Source organism: Liolophura sinensis, chromosome 1, assembly GCF_032854445.1.
Source record: "Liolophura sinensis isolate JHLJ2023 chromosome 1, CUHK_Ljap_v2, whole genome shotgun sequence".
In the NCBI taxonomy this organism is placed as follows: Eukaryota; Metazoa; Mollusca; class Polyplacophora; order Chitonida; family Chitonidae; genus Liolophura; species Liolophura sinensis.
Window position 1 is genome coordinate 92,568,632 of NC_088295.1, and position 22,438 is coordinate 92,591,069.

General features: G+C 42.0%; 1 protein-coding gene across 3 annotated transcripts; it reads left to right on the forward strand.

Annotated features, from left to right (window-relative positions):
* The first annotated feature begins 2,954 nt into the window (after positions 1-2,954).
* LOC135481758 (uncharacterized) lies at positions 2,955-20,444 on the forward strand. Of its 3 annotated transcripts, XM_064761437.1 has the most exons (6): positions 2,955-3,111; positions 5,610-6,008; positions 12,274-12,321; positions 15,322-15,372; positions 17,194-17,226; positions 20,057-20,444. In XM_064761437.1, the coding sequence occupies exons 1-6, from the start codon at positions 3,057-3,059 to the stop codon at positions 20,230-20,232; spliced, it is 762 nt and encodes a 253-aa protein (XP_064617507.1). In that variant the 5' UTR covers positions 2,955-3,056; the 3' UTR covers positions 20,233-20,444. The 3 variants fall into 3 exon arrangements, with proteins under 3 accessions (XP_064617507.1, XP_064617508.1, XP_064617509.1); XM_064761438.1 differs by lacking the exon at positions 15,322-15,372; XM_064761439.1 differs by lacking the exons at positions 12,274-12,321; positions 15,322-15,372.
* Positions 20,445-22,438: the final 1,994 nt, after the last annotated feature.

A 22,438-nucleotide genomic window follows, 5' to 3' on the forward strand; every position in this document is an offset into this window, starting at 1 on the left:
GCGTTGGTATACTATTTACATATGTACATGAGTCAATTAGTGGGATTAAACCTCTTTGTGGTAGCATGTGTACAGCTTATTGTATAGGTTTAAATGCTGCCATGGTCATTTAACAGAAAGGGGGTAAATAGTAAGCTATTTACAGAGATTAACGTTATCTTTACATTAGAAATACATAGATCTACATTAAAGAATTACAATGAGTTGCCTATACAGAAATTTACACAGAGAGAAAACAACAGTAGTGCTTTTATTTATTGGTTAACAGTTTTGTTCTCTTGCTTCCTCCTCTGTGACGTGGAGTTCAGGAGCTCCCGCCACTTATACCGAATATACAGAGATACAAGACAACATATATACAGTAAGAGAGTGAGTGGTGTCAAAACAGGCAACAATGTAACATAGATAATGGCTTCAGGGTTTAAGGCGGTCACTGTCTAATCTGATGAGGTCACTGTAGGCGCTCGGTAGGTGGTACCCTCTGTCTCGGTTAAGCTGTGGATTGTGTCGTCGGATCATGATGGCTTCCAGCAGTTTCCTTCTTTTGTAGTCTGACTGGTTGTTCTGTAGGGTATGAACTGTGTTCCATTGGAGTTGTTCTGGATGGGCTCTGATGTGGTCACTGAGGGCTGATTTCCATCTAATTTTTCTACTGAGGCCTTGTGCTCTGCAATTCTGATATTGAGTGATCTGCCGGTTTCTCCAATGTATTGCCGTTGACAGTCACAATTAATGCTGTACACAGATCCTTTGGGTTCTTCCCTATGGGTTGGCTGTTTCTTTCCATTGGCTTTGAGTAGGGTTTCAAGGTTAGAGGCGGAGGTAAACGTGGTTTGTATGTTCAGTTTGTCATGCAGGAGTCTTCTTATCTGTTAGCTTGGGGTGCCTATATACGGAATGGTTATATATATATTGGGGTGGTCGGGTCTCGTTGCTCTGGTCCTGTTATCTGGATTGAGGGTTTTACTGATCGTTCTCTCCACTAATTGTGGGGGGTATCGGTTTTGGGTGGTGACGGCTGTTTTGAGGTGATTTATTTCTTCTTGGAGGTTGATGCTGGATATCTGTATGGCTCGTTTTGTTAGGGTAGATATTATTCCTCTCTTGATCCGATTAGGTTGATTAGATGGGTAATTCACGTATTGGTCTGAGTGCGTGGGTTTGCGTGTATACTGAAGTGAGGAGTTTGTCGTTCCTCTTGCTGATAAGTACATCCAGAAACGGTATGGTTTTGTTGCATTCTTGTTCCATGGTGAACTGTATCCTGCTGTTCTGGGTGTTGAGGTGGTCAAGTAGGGACTGGGGGTTGTCAGTCTTGTTTAGTGCTACGAATGTGTCTACCTTATGGAACCAACACAACGGTTTGATGGGGCTTGTAGCTAAGGCTTTGTTCTCAAATTCTGTCATGTATATTTCGGAGATAAGTGGTGATAGAGGGGGGGGGGGGGGATCCCATCGGTAATCCGTGAAGTTGTTCATATATGTCATTTCCCCACGTGAAATAGGTGGACCGCATACACGAGTCCAGAAGGCTGATTATGCTGTCAGGTTTCATGGCTGGGTTGAGGGTGTGTTGTGTCAGCTTCTGTCGTATGATGTCTAGGGATTCTTCTTTAGGGATATTGGTAAATAGGTCGATGACGTCGTAACTGATCAGTTGGGCTGTGCCTCGAATGTCTTTAATTTTGTTACAAAATTCTGCTGAGTCTTTGATGTAAGATTTGGAAGTTTTGCCCAGAGGTGTTAGGAGTTTAGTGAGGTACTCTGCCGTGTCGTAGTGGACAGTGCCTCTGGAGCAGATCAGGAGTCGGGCTTTGATCGGTTTCTTATGGACTTTGATGGTTGCCCTGGTGTAAGGTGCCCTGGGGTGCGTTGTGTTGAGCTTTCGGTACAGTTGGATGTCGATTTCATTGCTGTTCTGCAGGGCTCTGAGTTGTGCCCTAAATTCTCTTTCTAGTTTCGGTCTGGGGTCTTTGGTTATTTGCCTGTATGTCGTTGTATAGCTGAGCATATCGTTGACTAGTTGGTTGAATTTGTTCTTGTCAAGTATAACTGCGGCTCTTCCTCTGTCTGCAGGGGCGATGGTGATGGTACTATCGGAGCGTAGATTCTTGATGGCCGTTCTTTCTTCTCGGGTGATGTTTGGTTTTTGCTTGGGTGCTTTGATGAGAATGTCGCTGATCTGGTGTCGGGTGTAATCAACATTACCTCCAGGGGCGAGTATTATTTTCAACTATGCGAATAATGCTACGTATTATTTTCAACTATGCGAATAATGCGGCTGAGCAGGCACGAAACAGCATTCATTGACGTAAAACCTTTTCATTATTAGCTTGAAATAACAATAATATGTTGTCACTTGCATGATAATGTTTTGGTAATTTTCAGTGGTTTTTAGTATCTGTCTAGAATGCCTTGGAGCTTCGTGGAGGCCAGTGTAACATTTTACATACCTGTGCAGTAATGCAGAGGTAAATACATAAGCGAGAAAATATGACAGTTTTCATTTATTGATGCATTTCATGTAAATAACATGTATTTGATAACATGTATTTTAACGGAGTTTTTTTTTTTTACATTTGTGAGCTAAAATTAGCTCATGGACAGAATTAACACAGAGCAAGGATACAGGCCCCATTTGCCCAGAGGTGACCGAGACTTGGAAAGTTATATTTAGGCTTTAGTTTAACAGCCTTATATCTTTCACACATCAAAGAATGAACTACAAAGTTGAATACTTAATAAAAGACTTATCAAGCGAATGCTTACTTCTGTATGCAAAATGTTATACAGAAAGGCAAGGTTTTCCGGATTTTTGATAGATGTAAGCGACAGCCAGTCCCAGCGTGGAGCTCTAGTCCCCACGTAGTGGTCCCAGTAGCGTGGATGTGGGATAATGTGGCAAGGTACGAGTGTCTACCGTTTCTTCTTAGAGGTTGCTGAGATGATAACGAAAACATTGTGTCATCAGCCGCGTTGAAATGAATTCAGTTAGGAGGAAGCTATGCGGAGAGGATTGTGAAACAACGTACATAAGCTAATCAGAGTATTATAAGATGGAGCCATGTGTATCTCTTCTGACAAGACTATTTTTAATAGCTGTAATATGGGGTAAGTTAACTCGTTGTTGTAATAGGAAGAAATGCTGTAGCAGTTCGTTTGAGACCGCGGAATTTGGGCATTCTGATTTAATAGCCTATTTGCGCGCGCCATCACGTTTTACGGGAATTTCAAAGTTGAGGTTGTTGTCATGTGGTTGAGTGACTAACAAAAGGACCACACTAGCCTGCCCAGGTATCTATCCCTGAGGCCTGGCCGGTCGTTGTACATTTGTTTTTGTTGGAAACAAAATTTAACCGGTGCTAGCAATTAAGCTTTTGTCTAGCTGTTGGGTTTATACTGATTTGTACCAGCGAGTCTCACACCAAGTCTCACAACAACAATATCCATTATGTGGACAGAATTCATTAAAACTACTAGTGATTTAACCATTGTCTATTTCATATCGACCACCATAATACTGGCCGATGTTGTTTAAGTGAAGTATGCGTGAGTGCGGCGTAGAACCGCAATCAAATAAACAAAATAAATAAGTAAATATTGCATCGGGTGTAATACTTTTATGTTACCGTCTTTTGACGCAAGAAAGTATAAGTCTATAAAGGACTCGAAACAGCGTGTCCTTTCAGACAGTCACTCTATTCCACTTAGTTCATCACCTTGAGCAGTCCTGCAGTATGTTACTTACATATTATTAGCCTATCGCTATGCTGCAACGTCATGAATAGTAATATAGGGGAGCTAATCATGTGATGTAAACATACACGTGCTATGATCTAAACAAATACACGTGGCAGACTATGACAATATCACATCAGGTAACATGATGTAGGTGATATTATGGGATAGATGGGGCCTCCTTGGCCTATAGTAGCGTGCCAGCGCTGAACAGTGACCTTAGAGCTTCTCACCAATGCACTTGTTGTGGGTTCAGCTCATGCTGGCTTCCTCTCCGGTCGTATGTGAGAAAGTCCTGCGGATGGATGTGGGTTTCCCCCGGGCTCTGCCTGGTTTCCTCTCACCATAATGCTGGTCGCCATTGTATATAAAGTGATATATTCCTGAATATGGCATAAAACACAAATCAAATAAATAAATACATAAACAAATAAATATGGGATAGAGTAGACACTGTGTCCAGATAAATCCCAAAGCTGTGTGCTGACGTTTTGATGAATTCTGCCCATATTTCTGGTGCTGCTCTTGAATACACTAGCCACAGCTTTGAGCCTCTCTTCACTGCAACAGAAGCGATTACCAAATAACATGAGCAGCCAGTGGCTGCCTGTAGTCGCAGCTGGGTTAAGCTGGAATGAGGAAATGAGGAATGTTGGTTCACTGGATTTGGTCATGAGTAAGTATTCTGGGAGGAAACTGACAGACTTGACAAGTTTTTGGGGGAGGGGGATAATGGTTGTGGAAGAGCCAGTCGAATATATCTATCCCTTACAGATGCACATAAGTATTTAAAAATATTATAATTTTGGTTATTATCAGCCATAGTTCTCAGAACATTGTCCAGGGTAGTGCATTATACCCTATACCTCCACATGTTATCTTTGACTTTGTTGGCTGCTTGTCACTGGATGTGAGCCTGGATGTACGCTCTCGAACATGCTGGTCACAGAATTGCTGAATCGCTGAACGTTGTGTTCAAACACGTCAAACGAAGAATTGCAAAGCAGTGAATTGCCTATAGCACCTCATACCATGTCTCTGGAAGGTAAATCAGTGCAAACTGTTCTGAGTGGAAGAAGTGATAAGAGAGTGAGAGAGCTGTTTGAGTCGGGTATGGGATAATGTGAAGGTAACTGTCGGGGACAATGTAGTGCGAATGTTGCCTACCCCTTATTGTTATACTTAACTTGTGTAAGGTGCATACTCGGGTACCCCAGGTGTTTATACTTGGCTAACTGATTACCTGATTGCCTTTCTAAGGTATGTGGATTTGTATAATAACTTTTCAAAAGCCTCATAAACAAGACATCACGGGACTTTCTTTTGCGCCTACCCTGTGGGCGGTTCCCACCATCTTGGTCTTTCTTTGGTGTGATATCAGAGTGTTAGGACATGGTAGTTGTATTTGTGCTGAGCGTTGAATAAGGCTCTATATCTGACATATGGGTGTTGTGTGTAGTCTTCCTACAGGGCCCGGGGCGGTTTGTTTACTGGCACAGACTACATCCGAAATCAATCCTTACATGCTGATGCATGTATCCAATCAAAGCACGCTTACCCAATGTCTTTGGACATTTTTGATAATAATAATATTGGTGTATAATCCCCTACGAAGTTGATTGTTTATGGACCTCTGAGGAGCATTTGAGAATCAGGCTGACGGTTGAATTTGAAGGCACCGTTTGACCATCGGCAGCACACTCGTAGCCTATCTTGGCAATCATTCCCTTGAGACTGGTTTTGTGTTAGTGCCTAGAAAACCCCCTGATTATGATACTAGAAACAAAATGGGTATTATGTTATGATTTAAGGGATAAAATGCTGTAACTATACTGCCAAGTTCTGTTTAAGATGGTCTTTGTGTTTTGCAGGTTTACACGTAGGTGGTGTTGCGATTAACCGAGGAAATGAAATTGTGAAGTATAAATCATGTCCAGAAGACACAAAGCCTGTGTTTGTGGACTTGAAGTGCCCTTTTCAATTCTCCACTGCGTCATCTTCCCAACTCATCACCACTAAGTGGACGGATATAACTCATTACCCAAAGCAGACAACCGTGGTGAACATCAATAATAATGGAACCCTGTTGCCTGGCGATGCTTACCTAAATGCTAACATCACACGGCTTAGCACGGATCGTCTTGACGGGTCCATTAGACTGGAGCTCCAAAACACACCCATTGGGGATCTGAGGACCATTGAGTGTGAGGTTTACGTCTTTGGGGATTCCCCCAACTTGGACACAAGTACGACTACTGTCATTAACACAGGTGAGTTCAGTGTATCGGTAACACACTTGTGTGTCACAGCATGAAGCATGAGGTGGGCAGCTATTTGGGGGTGGCCTGATGTGTGCTGTGATGATGAAGGATGAATGACCTCTGACCATGTCTTAGTGTCACATGTCTTTATGCAGAATAACTTCCTCATGCCCCCAAGGCCTGATGTGTGCTGTCCTGATGAAGGATGAATGACCTCTGACCATGTCTTAGTGTCACATGTCTGTATGCAGAATAACTTCCTTGTGCCCCCAAGGTCTGATGTGTCCTGTCCTGATGAAGGATGAATGACCTCTGACCACGTCTAATTTTCAGACCAAGGGGTCAGTAGGAGTAATTAATTAATTAATTGTACTAATTAATTCAGATTTAGTTGCTGACTTTATGTTCACTTTAAGGTGGATGAGTTGGTCAGAATCAAGCAAACACTCTGATTTAAACATGTTTATTGTGGTCAGCATGTGACATAAGGTCAATCTGAGCTTGAGCTATACAGGTTATCATCTGAAAGGAGGATGAGGAGGTCACGTGGGACCTCCACTTCTGGAGCCGCCACATGTTGAGTCTCCACACCTGGAGCCTCCACATGTTGAACCTCCACACCTGGAGCCTCCACATGTTGAGCCTCCACACCTGGAGCCTTCACATGTTGAGCCCCCAGACCTGGAGCCTCCACATGTTGAACCTCCACACCTGGAGCCTTCACATGTTGAGCCCCCAGACCTGGAGCCTCTACACCTAGAGCCTCCACTTCTGGGGCCTCCACACCTGGAGCCTCCACACCTGGGGCCTCCACATGTTGAGCCCTCAGACCTAGAGCCTCCACACCTGGAGCCTCCACATGTTGAGCCTCCACACCTGGAGCCTCCACATGTTGAGCCTCCACACCTGGAGCCTCCACATGTTGAGCCTCCACACCTGGAGCCTCCACATGTTGAGCCTCCACACCTGGAGCCTCCACATGTTGAGCCCCCACACCTAGAGCCTCCACACCTCGACATGCTTGAGGCGAGTCCCCAGACAGTCATACATTAATACAATCATTTCACACATCATCTCATCAACATAATGATATCAATCAAGATGGACAAATCTCTCAAATCCATGTTCGTGTAGCTTAACCAGTTTTCCACATTTTGATTATATTTCTTGTGGTATTCTCACTGTGCTATATTACCACTGACAACTCTGTCTTTATACGTCTGTTAACTCAAATCGGTGGACATTCAAGCTTCAGTGTGATATTCACATGTATATGTACATGACTGTTTGGTATTCACAAACATATTAAGATATTTGACTGAACTGTCAAATATCTTGGCAACTTTTGTACAATGGAAATTGATAACTAATCAGTACCTGTTAACTTTATACACTGTGAAATAGTAACCAGTCAGTACCTGGTAAGTTTTATACACTGTGAAGCAGTAACCAATCAGAACCTGGTAACATTATACACTGTGAAGCAGTAACCAATCAGTACCTGGTAACTTTTGTACACTGTCAAGCAATAACCAATCAGTATCTGGTAATTTTTATACACCATGAAGCAATAACCAATCAGAACCTGGTATTTTTTGTGCCCAGGAAAGTAGTAAGTAATCTGTAGGTGACAAGTTTGAAACACAAAGAAGTACTATCTAATCGCATAAAAATAAGTCATAAGAGGTTGAAACCAGATAATTGGCGGAATACTTGACTTGATCACCTAAAATGATTAATTGTAGAAAAACATTGATATATAAAAATGTTCTCTACCACTTTTCAAAAATTGCTTGGTCTTTTGTTTTGATGTTGCACCATTTTTTCATCATTTGGTTATTCATTGATTTGGTTGTTGAACACCATGTGCCATAATGTTAATGTACAGTTGATTTGGTTGATGTTTAACACCATGTGCCATAATGTTAATGTACAGTTGATTTGGTTGATGTTTAACACCATGTGCCATAATGTTAAAGTACAGTTGATTTGGTTGATGTTTAACACCATGTGCCATAATGTTAATGTACAGTTGATTTGGTTGATGTTTAACACCATGTGCCATAATGTTAATGTACAGTTGATTTGGTTGATGTTTAACACCATGTGCCATAATGTTAATGTACAGTTGATTTGGTTGTTGTTTAGCACCATGTGCCATAATGTTAATGTACAGTTGATTTGGTTGTTGTTCAACACCATGTGCCATAATGTTAATGTACAGTTTTAATACAAGATGACAGGATTATGCAGGGTTCATACACATTTTTGAGAACGTTGATATCCTGGAATTTTGGAGATATTATTTTCCTGGCCCTGGAAATCCTTGAATATTTCATATTTGCTCTTGCATTCCTGGAAAGCTTTTGCGACTCTGAAACCGCTTACAAAGGACTCTGGTTAAAGTTTAAAATTTAGTCTTGAAGTCTTCAGTACAAAAAAATGTGACACCTGAAGCCTGTATATTAGGACAATGGCAACAGTTTGATAACGGGACATCGATCACAGATCGTGTTGAAATGATATTGTGATGCCGGTCACAATTTGTAATCAGGAACAATCAGGAACACTCAAGGCAGGATTTACTTAAGTACTGAACACTTTATGAATGATAGGAAAACATGCACATATAAATTAGACAGATTCACACTAGCTGGTGTAACTTCAGCAATGGCACAGTTGTATCACAGAGTCGGTGGTTCCGGGGCTATGGGTACCCTTTTACAAGTGACAGTACATTTTTATACAAAAACATACTGCATAGTAACAAACAAGGTTTAACAAGGTTTACAGACATATAATTCTAACAATAACGTACATGACTGGTCCTGATATGCAGCGTTGCGGTGGATTAAAACAGTAGGTGGTCACCAAGCCTACAGTTCCACTGCAAGACCAGATTAAAACAGATTATGTGTAAGGCCTGCTAACATTCACAATACAACAGTGAACTTGGCTATGAAAGGAACTCCTGGGATCTTCTGTGGAGGTATGTGCATATGTCACGTGCAGTTATACAGAGAAACAACAAACCATCTGATGAAGGGCAAGCCTTGAGTGGACATGACTACCAGTCATTTTCAGGTATTTTAAATCATGAGAAAATGTTGACAGATACTATTTTTTCCTTCATTTGTTCATATTTTTATGCCTCCTGAAAGAGTGGGGTCGCTTTTTATCTGGGGTCATTGGACCTGTCGGCAATGTTCGCTTATCTCGTGAAAACTACCTGGAGGATAATCATGGAACCCACAGGTTACATTGAACATGCCAGCCTTCAGATCAAATCCCGCCTCCCCCCCCCCTCAACCAATCCGTGAATAAATTTAGCATTTTCATTCGATTCTTTGATTCACATTGGTTGTTTATTTCTTTACAATAACATACTGCTCTAAATATTGCCCAATTTTTTGGTGCAAGTTCATTTTGGATAGCAGGGTTGCTGTATGTTGCCCATATCTGGAACAGTCATTTGAGGTCGTGGATGTGACAGCTTACACGGAGTCTGTTAGATGATTGACAAACATTTAAAACTCAATATTTTCTATAATTATTGACATCTGGGTTGGTGGGTGGGGGTTATTGATACTCATAAGCTTGGATTGTTTTTTTTTGTGCTTTCTCCTTTATTATTCGCCCCCCACCATTAGGCAGAATGTATTATGTTATAGCAATTTTGTCTGTCTGTCGATCTGTATTTGTCTGCGGGCAATAACTCCCAACAGTTTTCCACATATAATTTTAATGTCTCACAACTTACATTTTCCCATTTCCGCGGTTGTCATGGTTACCAGATTGCCATTTCCCTATTTACACTATATAAATAGATATGATTTTGTGTCTGGGCTGTAACTCCAACATTTTCCACATAGAGTTTTACTTTTGGTGGATTCATAGATACACAGATGACGATGTGTTGTGACTCCCATTTGTCCAATTCACAGTTGTCCGACAGGGAACATCTAGCAAGCCATTATCCTTTCATATATAAATAAATACGATTTTGTGTCCTGGTTATAATGCTGTTTTCCACTTGGAGTTTTCATTTTGTGGTGGATACATACATAAACAGATGATAACATGTCATGACTCACATTTGTCGATTTCTGCAGTCGTCAAGGTTACCAGATGGCCATTTTACCTACATATACTATATAAATAGGTATGATTTTGTGTCCAGGCTACAACTCCAACTGTTTTCAGCATAAAGTTTGGATTTGAGGCGGACACCTTTGTCCACTTTCAATAAAGATTTCTCTCAGGGGTTATTATCACCACTGTACTGCTGGTATTCTTTTATACATTTCAGACAAGTGCATCTGTTGGGGCGTATGTTGTGTTCTCCTGAACTCTTGTTCGTTATAAAAAGACAATCAGCTTGTGGCATCATAGAAATGAAAAGCCTTTTGGCCCTGAAATGTTATGTAGTGTTATTTTTAATTAATTTGAAAGTCCGCCACAGCCTATGAAATATGATATTTTATAACTCTTCTTAGCCATCTGAAAATATTTCCCTTATGAACGCTTCACTATGACAAAAAAGAATGTTTATTGAAATGTGAAAGTACATGTAAGTGTAGTTCCTAAAGGGGAAATAAACCCCAATATATCCCCCCTTCGAGAACAAATGGGCTACGTGCCATGCCATTGCCACAGGCTTTTTGTCAGATCTGTCAAAGGGAAGATTCTTGGGATTGACACTGTGCTCACAGCTACTTCAGTCATCATGTAGCCGGTTGAGGCATTCGTCTAGTTGGTAGGTTCAGTGTAACCAAGAGACTTCTCCCCAGACAAAGTGAACTATGCATGTCTACACAGGGGATTTCCTCAGAAAGACATGCATGTGTAACAGGGCACAAACATAGCCGGGAAATAAGGTTGTGGCGATTGTGGTATGTGGACCAGCCAAGGATTCTGCCGAAGTGACACAACAACATAACCATCAGCATATTTAACTGCTGAGTTTAATAGTTAGACCATTTAATTTATGTACACAGATTCACTAAATAAGGAATGTTTTAGGCGCAGTTAGCAGGCCATTGGGGTATGTGCTAAGAGGGCACCACTGAACGTTTTTACTCCATCTCGAGCAGTGGTTTATTCCATGCACACATAGATACATGCCATAGCATACACCGTGGTTCAGATGTTTACAAGGGTATGTCCATGGTATTTAGGTTGTTTGAATTTCTTTGGTTTCTAATATATGGTCATATTATTAATGCTAAAAAGGAATTTGTCAGCCAGCTTATTATCTGAAAACTTTCACATTTTGGAACTAATATGTGCGCAGATGAGAGTGCATTTAAATCTGGAAATCAGATGTAGGTTTGAGTCTTTTCTTTAGAATCGAGCAACCAAAACAGACACTTAAGTGAATGGCACACAATTGATATTTGGGTGACATTTGTCCACTTGTATCACTCTCGGTACTCAGATAGCCAGAGAGGTGAATATTGTTAGTAAGGAAACAGCAATCTTCATATGGGGTATTTGGGCTAGGCATAAACGTGTCGTGTTGAGAAGACCATCTGTAGACCACTCCTTTTTTTAAGGATACGGCAACCCTAGATTCGTTTTTATGCTGCCTAATGAAAGAGCCAGAGAAAATCAAAGAAACAAAAAATTCCATCAAAAAAGTAAAAAGTGTTGAGTAGGGCCTTTTTTTTTAAATAGGCTACCTGCAACGAAGATATTTTTAATGATGGCCCAGGCGAGATTTACTTTACACTAAAATGAACAATGGTCCCTCCCTCCCTCGATAAACCAGGCAGAGTGAGATTACAACATGACAAATGCCCTGGTTAATTCCTTCATTCTGAAATCCTTTAATATGTCTGTGCTTGTCAAAGCAGTAAGTTCATGAACACTGAAACAGTATTTCATGAACATTGAAACAGTAATTCATGAACACAGAAACAGTAGTTCATGAATAGTGAAACAGTAATTCATGAACACAGAAACAGTAGTTCATGAATAGTGAAACAGTTGTGTGTGTAACTTTTATGTTAAAAGGTTTTCTAGCTTATAATTTCTTGAGAGCATAGTCTAGTTAGTTTTTGATGTCTTTGATACGAGAGATAGGAGATACTGCAAAATGAAATGAAAACCACGTGGAGTGAAGTGTCACAATTTTCATATCTACAACAGAATTTTCTTTCCGTCTTTGGAGAACGTGCCCTTATCCATGGAGTCAGACAATATTGATGCTGTTATTCTCTGCCCATTCTGGCTGTACATTTACTGCTGTCTATGGCTGTACTGTTGTTTTCAGACCCATGCCTCTCTGTCACAACGCCTGCTCCATGCAATTGTCCAACCAGTAAGTACACTCAAACTGGATCTCAAATGTGTGGGCTATTACAGACTTCATGGATGGTGGACATTTTGTGCTTAAAACCAATGACGGTTAGAAGTGCACCAATTTTGTCATTTAACAAAAAATTTTTTTGTTAATCTAAGAGTAAAGAGTTTGTAATGTATGGCTCTGAAATTAATTTAATTTCAAGTTTTTCTCCAAGTAAGCGTATATGTGAAGTGAGGCAGCATTGGAAAAAGTCAAGAAAATGGTTTGATCAATTTGGTGGAATTACATTTTATGATGATGATTTTTTGCTTGTATTCATCAGCTTTTTCCCCAGATAAAAAATACCCTGGGGCACTTTTCTGTGCACTATTCCTCAACTTCTTGCTGTGGTGGTATAATTGCTTTCAGATCCATGCCCTGATTCTTCAGCCCCACTAACATGTCCTGATTGTTCAACCTCAGTAACATGTCCTGATTGTTCAACCTCAGTAACATGTCCTGATTGTTCAACCTCAGTAACATGTCCTGATTGTTCAACCTCAGTAACATGTCCTGATTGTTCAATCCCTGTAACATGTCCAGCATACACAGTCAGTAAGTACACTAACACATGGTGTGTTTGTACGACTTTATTTTCACTGAGGCTGGCATCTATCTGTTAATTTGTTTGTCCTTTTACTCTCTGAACCCTCTCTGAAATATCCGTTCAGTTCAACTCTTCAATACCAGAGTGCTCCAGTTTGTTGCCACACGTGCACCTAGCCTCCAAAGAACTATATATCATGCTTGCGTCTGATAACCCAATGTATTGTGATACCCAAACAATTGTGTACAGTAGTCAAGCCGAAGAATCCAGTGTTGCCAGGTTGAAATGTAAAGAAACCAGTGTATTGCTTGTTCACCTTTGCCAGGTTGAAAGGCCCAGTGTCTTGGGGCTGAACTTAATAGTGTGAAGAATTCAGTGTATTGCTTGTTCACCTTTGCCAGGTTGAAAGGCCCAGTGTCTTGGGGCTGAACTTAATAGTGTGAAGAATTCAGTGTATTGCTTGTTCACATTTGCCAGGTTGAAATGCCCAGTGTCTTGGGGCTGAACATAATGGTGTGAAGAATTCAGTGTATTGCTTGTTCACCTTTGCCAGGTTGAAATGCCCAGTGTCTTGGGGCTGAACGTAATAGTGTGAAGAATTCATTGTATTGCTTGTTCACCTTTGCCAGGTTGAAATGCCCAGTGCCTTGGGGCTGAACTTAATAGTACGAAGAATTCATTGTATTGCTTGTTCACCTTTGCCAGGTTGAAATGCCCTCTGTCTTGGGGCTGAATGTAATGGTGTGAAGAATTCATTGTATTGCTTGTTCACCTTTGCCAGGTTGAAATGCCCAGTGTCTTGGGGCTGAACTTAATAGTGTGACGAATTCAGTGTATTGCTTGTTCACCTTTGCCAGGTTGTAATGCCCAGTGTCTTGGGGCTGAACGTAATGGTGTGAAGAGTTCAGTGTATTGCTTGTTCACCTTTGCCAGGTTGAAATGCCCAGTGTCTTGGGGCTGAACTTAATAGTGTGAAGAATTCAGTGTATTGCTTGTTCACCTTTGCCAGGTTGAAATGCCCAGTGTCTTGGGGCTGAATGTAATGGTGTGAAGAATTCAGTGTATTGCTTGTTCACCTTTGCCAGGTTGAAATGCCCAGTGTCTTGGGGCTGAACGTAATGGTGTGAAGAATTCAGTGTATTGCTTGTTCACCTTTGCCAGGTTGAAATGCCCAGTGTCTTGGGGCTGAACTTAATAGTGTGAAGAATTCATTGTATTGCTTGTTCACCTTTGCCAGTTTGAAAAGCCCGCTGAATTAGAGTAAACCTCTCCAGTGTGAACATCTATGTTTATGTACGTGTATTTCTTGTTCACCTAACCATAGAGAAAGCCCTGTTGTTTAAACAGTTTCAAGTTTTAACCTTGCCAAGGTAAAGACACTAGTGCAACAGTTGTTCACCTCACCTAGGTGAATGCCCCAGTGTTCAAACAATTTTGTGGGTTAATCTTGCCAATGTAAAGATGCCAGTGCAACAGTTGTTCACCTTACCAGGGCGGAAACTCCTTTGCCTTGGGTTAGTGTTCTGACCTCAGTGTAGTAGATGTGCTTTATATTCACCTAACCAAGGTGAAACACCACTGTTTTAGGTGTGCGGTAATCCAGTGTGAAGACCCCAATGTATTGACTTGATCAGCTATCTCAGGGGTCAGCCACAGTGTTGTTAAGTCTATAAGAATGATGTGTCAAACATAGACACATTAACCTAGGGTCATCCGACTGGTGTTGAAGTGTTGGGCGAATAACCTGACTAAGTTCCAAGTGATTTTCTGTTGGAAACTGTCTTTTTTTCCTCTTTCCTCTCTCCCTTTTCTTGCTCTGCTTACATGCTTTGTTTTCACCTGCATAGAGTTTTTATCCCAAAGCAGTAATGTTTAGCGCTAAGATGTTTTTATGGATACATGTAGCAAGATGCTTTTGAGGGTACATGTAGCAAGATGTTTTTATGGATACATGTAGCAAGATGCTTTTGTGGATACATGTAGCAGAAGTAGAGGTTTTGACTCAAATTTCAGCAGTAATCAGACCTGTGTTGTAGAGCTTGCAGTGATGTTCAGTTAGACATGTTGTATGCCCTGATGCTGATCACAAAGCACTCTGATTCAGTGTGTATCCTCCAATGGGTTGTTGCTTGTTGCTTTCCTGTTTTTTTTTTTGGTCTTGTGGCAAGGTTGAATACATTCGTTATTCATTCTTAATCTTGGCATGTGACAGCTATTAAATACTTCCGACCTGATACCAATTAAGATACCAATTTATGTTTAGTGAAGGGTAGTGAAAACAACAGTGAGAGTTTTTGATAAAAATCTGGGGGCAAATCCCGTCACTGTGGAATTATGTCTATTTGAAAACGTTGCTTGTTTTTGTGCCTTGTGCCCAGTGTATTGATCAACACTTACTTCTGGCTGTGCCCATGTGTCATTGTTTTCAGAACCTTGTCCTGAATCTGCAACCACTGTAGAATGCCCAACATGTCCAGTCAGTAAGTAAAACAGAGATTTGGATGTGTGAAAATACAATGTGACGGAGAAAATATGTAGCACCACCTGAAGATGGCCTCTCTTCTGTGATCAGAGAAAGCTACATATCTGCACACATGTACATATAAAGTTTACTGTAGTATGAGAATAAGTAACCAGTCTTTAGAAATGATGCTGTCGGAACTTGCTCTGTTTTCTTACCTTCATAACTAAAAAAAACTTTCTGTATTTTGTTTCTTCTGTACGGTCTTTAATAAAACCATATATAAGTATAACCAGATGAAATTAAAATGTCTCGTAAGTCACAAAACTGTAACACTTCAGATAAAGGTCTACCATTGAGCCGTACTAAACTACAAGAGTGCACATGCAGTTGAAAATTATTATCCAGTGGGTTCGATTTGTCTTTTTGATAATTGAATACATAGCAAAGCACCTTTCCTCTGCTGAATTACTTCTGACATGGGCTTCTGACACTGGAGCAGTTTCCTGCCATTTTGGCTCCTTGTTAACACACTTTTAATGCTGGTTTCATTATAATGTTTCATCTGAATGACTTTCATCTGGCCACTGGTCAGTGCTGTTTGCCCATGGTCAGTTCTGTGTGCTGGTGGTTAGTGCTGTGTGCTGGTGGTCAGTGCTGTGTGCCGGTGGTCAGTGCTGTCTGCTAGTCGTCAGTGCTGTGTGCAGGTGGTCAGTTCTGTGCTGGTGGTCAGTGCTGTGTGCCAGTGCTCAGTGCTGTGTGCCAGTGCTCAGTGCTGTGTGCCAGTGGTCAGTTCTGTGTGCCGGTGGTCAGTGCTGTGTGCTGGTGGTCAGTTCTGTGTGCCAGTGCTCAGTGCTGTGTGATGGTGGTCAGTTCTGTGCCCGGTGCTCAGTGCTGTGTGCCGGTGGTCAGTGCTGTGTGCCGATGCCAGTGGTCAGTGCTGTGTGCCGATGCCGGTGGTCAGTCCTGTGTGCCGGTGGTCAGTGCTGTGCGCGGGTGTTCAGTGCTGTGCGCCGGTGTTCAGTGCCGTGTGCCGGTGGTCAGTGCTGTGCGCGGGTGTTCAGTGCTGTGCGCCGGTGTTCAGTGCTGTGTGCCGGTGGATAGTTCTGTGCCCCAGTGGATAGTTCTGTGTGGCGGTGATCAGTTCTGTGTGCCGGTGGTCAGTGCTGTGCGCGGGTGTTCAGTGCTGTGTGCCGGTGGACAGTTCTGTGCCCCGGTGGTCAGTTCTGTGTGCCGGTGGTCAGTGCTGTGTACCGGTGGACAGTGCTGTGTGCTGGTGGACAGTTCTGTGCCCCGGTGGTCAGTGCTGTGCGCCGGTGGTCAGTGCCGTGTGCCTGTGGTCAGTGCTGTGTGCCTGTGGTCAGTGCTGTGTGCCGGTGGTCAGTGCTGTGCGCGGGTGGTCAGTGCTGTGTGTGGGTGTTCAGTGCTGTGCGCTGGTGTTCAGTGCTGTGCGCCGGTGTTCAGTGCTGTGTGCTGGTGGACAGTTCTGTGCCCCAGTGGTCAGTTCTGTGTTCCGGTGGACAGTTCTGTGCCCCGGTGGTCAGTTCTGTGTGCCGGTGGTCAGTGCTGTGCGCGGGTGGTCAGTGCTGTGTGTGGGTGTTCAGTGCTGTGCGCCGGTGTTCAGTGCTGTGTGCTGGTGGACAGTTCTGTGCCAAGGTGGTCAGTTCTGTGTTCCAGTGTTAGGTGCTGTGCGCCGGTGGTCAGTGCCGTGTGCCTGTGGTCAGTTATGTGTGCTGGTGGTCAGTGTGGTTCTGCCCGCCACAGCTAACAGTGAGTGTTGAATTCCCCTGGCTGGAGTGTTGTGTGTTATGAATCTCTCTACCCTGGACATTGTTTTCAGGTTCATGCAAGACTTTAAATTGTACAACGAGTTGTAAGTAAACTCTGTGTGTAGTGGTGCGATATTTCTACTGTGTTTGTGTTGTTGTGTTACCCCTCTATCCGCATCCCACAACACACAATCTACCTGCTTTCACCAAAGCCTAAAATTACTAACTGTGCACTGTATCATAACCATCAAACCAGTCTCCACCCCACCCCCTTCCTTCTGCCATACCATTGTTTTATTGTACATCCTTTACTTACTCTTAAATGTTGTGGTTAATTGTCACCATGATAATTACTTAGAAAAATGGGCCTCAGCACCTGATGTCCAATAGGTGTGATCAGCAAGGTGGGTTCATGACAAGAAACTTGATCACATCTGTAGAACATTTGTATCATCACATGATCAAAGCAAAATCTGTCTGTTTGTTCACATTTGTATTACATGCATTAAAGCAAAGTCTGCTTGTTGGAGTATTATGTCTGCATCATGACCTGATCAAAGATTAAATGGCTGAAGCACACAAAATAGCCATGTAGTCAGACCCTGAACTCTTCATGCACACATATATGTATATGCTCATTATATATGATATAACTATGACTGTATAACTCCTTAAAAAAGTATTTAGAAGGTGATGGAGCAGCATCACAGGGTTTGTGTATGGTATGTGCGTGTATACATTTACAGCTCTACATATACATGTACCTGTTTGTGTATGGTATGTGCATGTATACATTTACAGCTCTACATATACATGTACCTGTTTGTGTATGGTATGTGCATGTATACATTTACAGCTCTACATGCACATATACCTGTTTGTGTATGGTATGTGCGTGTATACATTTACAGCTCTACATATACATGTACCTGTTTGTGTATGGTATGTGCATGTATACATTTACAGCTCTACATATACATGTACCTGTTTGTGTATGGTATGTGCGTGTATACATTTACAGCTCTACATGCACATATACCTGTTTGTGTATGGTATGTGCGTGTATACATTTACAGCTCTACATATACATGTACCTGTTTGTGTATGGTATGTGCATGTATACATTTACAGCTCTACATGCACATATACCTGTTTGTGTATGGTATGTGCATGTATACATTTACAGCTCTACATATACATATACCTCTTTGTGTATGGTATGTGCATGTATACATTTACAGCTCTACATATACATGTACCTGTTTGTGTATGGTATGTGCGTGTATACATTTACAGCTCTACATGCACATATACCTGTTTGTGTATGGTATGTGCGTGTATACATTTACAGCTCTACATATACATGTACCTGTTTGTGTATGGTATGTGCATGTATACATTTACAGCTCTACATGCACATATACCTGTTTGTGTATGGTATGTGCATGTATACATTTACAGCTCTACATGCACATGTACCTGTATGTCCTGTAAGGTAAAGATTTTACATGTATCTTAATTGACTCTCTTGGAATACAATATTAGACTTCACACTGAAACATTTGCAGAGTAATAAATGAGAAGTTGTTGTCCATACACAAAGCCAGTGATGTGATTGTATGTAACACGTGTATGCAAAGCGGGCTGTGGTTTAGTGCTTATAAAAACTGCACTCGTCTTTCAGTCGCTGAGATATGCAAAATGCGGGATAAAAAAAAAGGTTGTGCGCTGGGCATTTGTATATTGTTGTGCTCTTAATGGCCTTGCTGGTAATAAACACTTAACAACATGTCTTGTGGTCATCTGCACAGTCTAACATTCATTGATCACCACTTGTCTTCTGCCAATGTTGCGTGCAACTCTTTATGTCAGATGTAGAAAAGTTTGTCAGGGACTTGTCAAAGATTGATGGTTTATGCCTCAGCCACTCTGGTTTCCTTCAGCCATGGAACTGACCAACATCATATGAGTGAAAAATCCCTTAGTATGGCATTAGACATAAATGAAATAAATACTCCTCTAAGCTGGGTGTAATCCTCAAGCCGTGTCACAAGTGGCCTCCATGGCATAGTGACTTTGTGGTTTCTCCTTATCAACCACTTGCTCTTCACCAATGAAGAAGCATGTAGATGGTTCACCTTCAGCTCTCATGTCTTGTTACATTGTATATGACTGCTTCACAGGAGATTATTTAGACACCTGTCTGTAGCTAGCCAGTCTCACCTAGTCTAGTGGCCATTCCCTATTCTGATTTGCTGATGAATAGATCTGGAGAAAGTTGTACTTTTGTTCGTCCAGAATTCTTGCTTGTGTATTTTGGGAAGTGGGCTCTTTTTAGTACTTGTGAAGTTTTCTGGTTTGACCGTTGCTGACCAGAGGAGCCATTGGACAGTGTGCACATGTACATTTCCTCAGATTAAGTAAGGGACAAGTCCGTCTAGGGAGTGGCTACCAGGTCAGGCTTTACAGTGAGATTTGGTCCGTGCACCTAATGAAATGAAATGGTTTGCTTTCTGCTTCTCCACCCAGGAAGGGGTTTGTATCCTAACTTTGAAATATTACTGGGCACAGTGCAAAATACCAAACAAATAAATACTCATCCTGCACATATCTGACTATTCTATACAGACAAAAGTTTGAAAAAGTAAAACTCAGGTAGCTCTTTTATCATACATGTGCGTGATGACGTGTTCTTTCTTAGAGAAATCCAAAATTAACATATAATCGTTGATTTTCTGAGCTAATCCAAACTTACAGTTGTGACCTGTGTTACATGTATAGTAAGCATGTACAAACCTGGCCTTTTCAGACAAACTAATGTTGCAGGTAGCTGTGACTTTCTGAGACAAACTTTTATTCTGTTGATTTTTGCCAGCATCTGTAAAGTCTGTACTATGTGTTAACCTATATGTCATCTTTCTCTGGTTTCCTCAGGTGTTATACATGTTCCAGAGAAGCTTGGGCCTGGTCTGAGTATAGCCTTGGCTCTCATAGCGCTCGTCACGGCAGTGTTTAACATATACATGGTGAAAACAAATCCCAAGCTGTTAAGTGGAGGTGAGTGGAATTGTGGATTGTCTCATTTCTGTTTCTCCCCCTTTACTAACTAGCCTTTAATTATGGAAATACTGACCACTCACAGAGCAGGAATATTGTTGCACTAATTATTCTAAGATGGCTACCACTAAGAGCAGTATGCATGTACCTGTGGGGAAACAACCCGGCCATTTGTTCACTGATGTTTCCTGGGGCCCACATGGAAACGTCCGTATGACACGGAAAAAATGCTAGCAGTAAATTTTGATGTTCAGGTGGGCTTTCAGTGTATCTTTTTGAGTAGAAGACAACCCTGAAAAAGTACATGTAGCTGTCAATCAAAGAATTAAATGAGGTGAAATTGTAACTTTACCCAAAGTAGATGGCCACATGTGCCTGCTCCAGATTTGACTAAATTAGCTGTCTGCAGCAAAATGGGGACTTTACTCAAAGTAGATGGCCACATGTACCTGCTCTATATTTGACTAAATTAGCAGGCTGCAGCAAAATGGGGACTTTACCCAAAGTAGATGGCCACATGTACCTGCTCTATATTTGACTAAATTAGCAGGCTGCAGCAAAATGGGGACTTTACCCAAAGTAGATGGCCACATGTACCTGCTCCAGATTTGACTAAATTAGCAGGCTGCAGCAAAATGGGGACTTTACTCAAAGTAGATGGCCACATGTACCTGCTCTATATTTGACTAAATTAGCAGGCTGCAGCAAAATGGGGACTTTACTTGAAGTAGATGGCCACATGTACCTGCGCCAGATTTGACTAAATTAGCAGGCTGCAGCAAAATGGGGACTTTACCCAAAGTAGATGGCCACATGTACCTGCTCCAGATTTGACTAAATTAGCAGGCTGCAGCAAAATGGGGACTTTACCCAAAGTAGATGGCCACATGTACCTGCTCCAGATTTGACTAATTTAGCAGGCTGCAGCAAAATGGGGACTTTACCCAAAGTAGATGGCCACATGTACCTGCTCCAGATTTGACTAAATTAGCTGTTTGTAGCAAAATGGGGACTTTACTTGAAGTAGATGGCCACATGTACCTGCTCCAGATTTGACTAAATTAGCTGTCTGCATCAAAATGGGGACTTCACCCAAAGTAGATGGCCACATGTACCTGCTCCAGATTTGACTAAAGTAGCTGTCTGCAGCAAGATGGGGACTTTACCCAAAGTAGATGGCCACATGTACCTGCTCCAGATTTGACTAAATTAGCAGGCTGCAGCAAAATGGGGACTTCACCCAAAGTAGATGGCCACATGTACCTGCTCCAGATTTGACTAAATTAGCAGGCTGCAGCAAAATGGGGAGTTCACCCAAAGTAGACTGCCACATGTACCTGCTCCAGATTTGACTAAAGTAGCTGTCTGCAGCTAGATGGGGACTTTACCCAAAGTAGATGGCCACATGTGCCTGCTCCAGATTTGACTAAATTAGCAGGCTGCAGCAAAATGGGGACTTTACCCAAAGTAGATGGCCACATGTGCCTGCTCCAGATTTGACTAAATTAGCAGGCTGCAGCAAAATGGGGACTTTACCCAAAGTAGATGGCCACATGTACCTGCTCCAGATTTGACTAAAATAGCAGGCTACAGCAAAATGGAGACTTTACCCTAAGTAGATGGCACATGTACCTGCTCCAGATTTGACTAAAGTAGCTGGCTGCAGCCAGGTGGTAACTGCCGACCGATTACCCCCAGAGGTCACTGATACTATATTATACCCTGAGTGAGCAAACACAGATAAAATGATAACAGTTTCTTATTTGGGTGAATGACCTAAAGTTTCGCCCTCAGACTTGCTAAGTGTATCCGGTAATCCATTGTGCTGTGACCACTGGTGAGCACAGGGGTGGTCAGGGGATTATATGGCTGATTCACCCTATCTAATCAACCTGTGCTCCCCACCTACAGTTCACGTTTCCTCGGTTTTGATCATAGTGAATTCAGTACGTGTACTTGTTGACTGCTTTAAGGTCCGTTTATACAGAGCGCGAACGCGAACGCGGCCAAAGCGAACGCGAACGCGACTTTTTAGCAGTTTGGCCGTTCAAATAGAGCGCGGAAAACCATCGACAGCTTTCCAGGCGGCTCGCCTTTTTCTTGTTGTGAGAGTTAAAATTTTGTCATTCTGGATCATGGCACAGGCAGAGTCAGACACGGAGGAGATCATAGCTCTGTATTTATACACAAAACAGCGTAGAAAGAGAAAGAGGCGTGTGTCCGTGCATGAAATTTTACAGAGAAGAAGTGAATATGGAG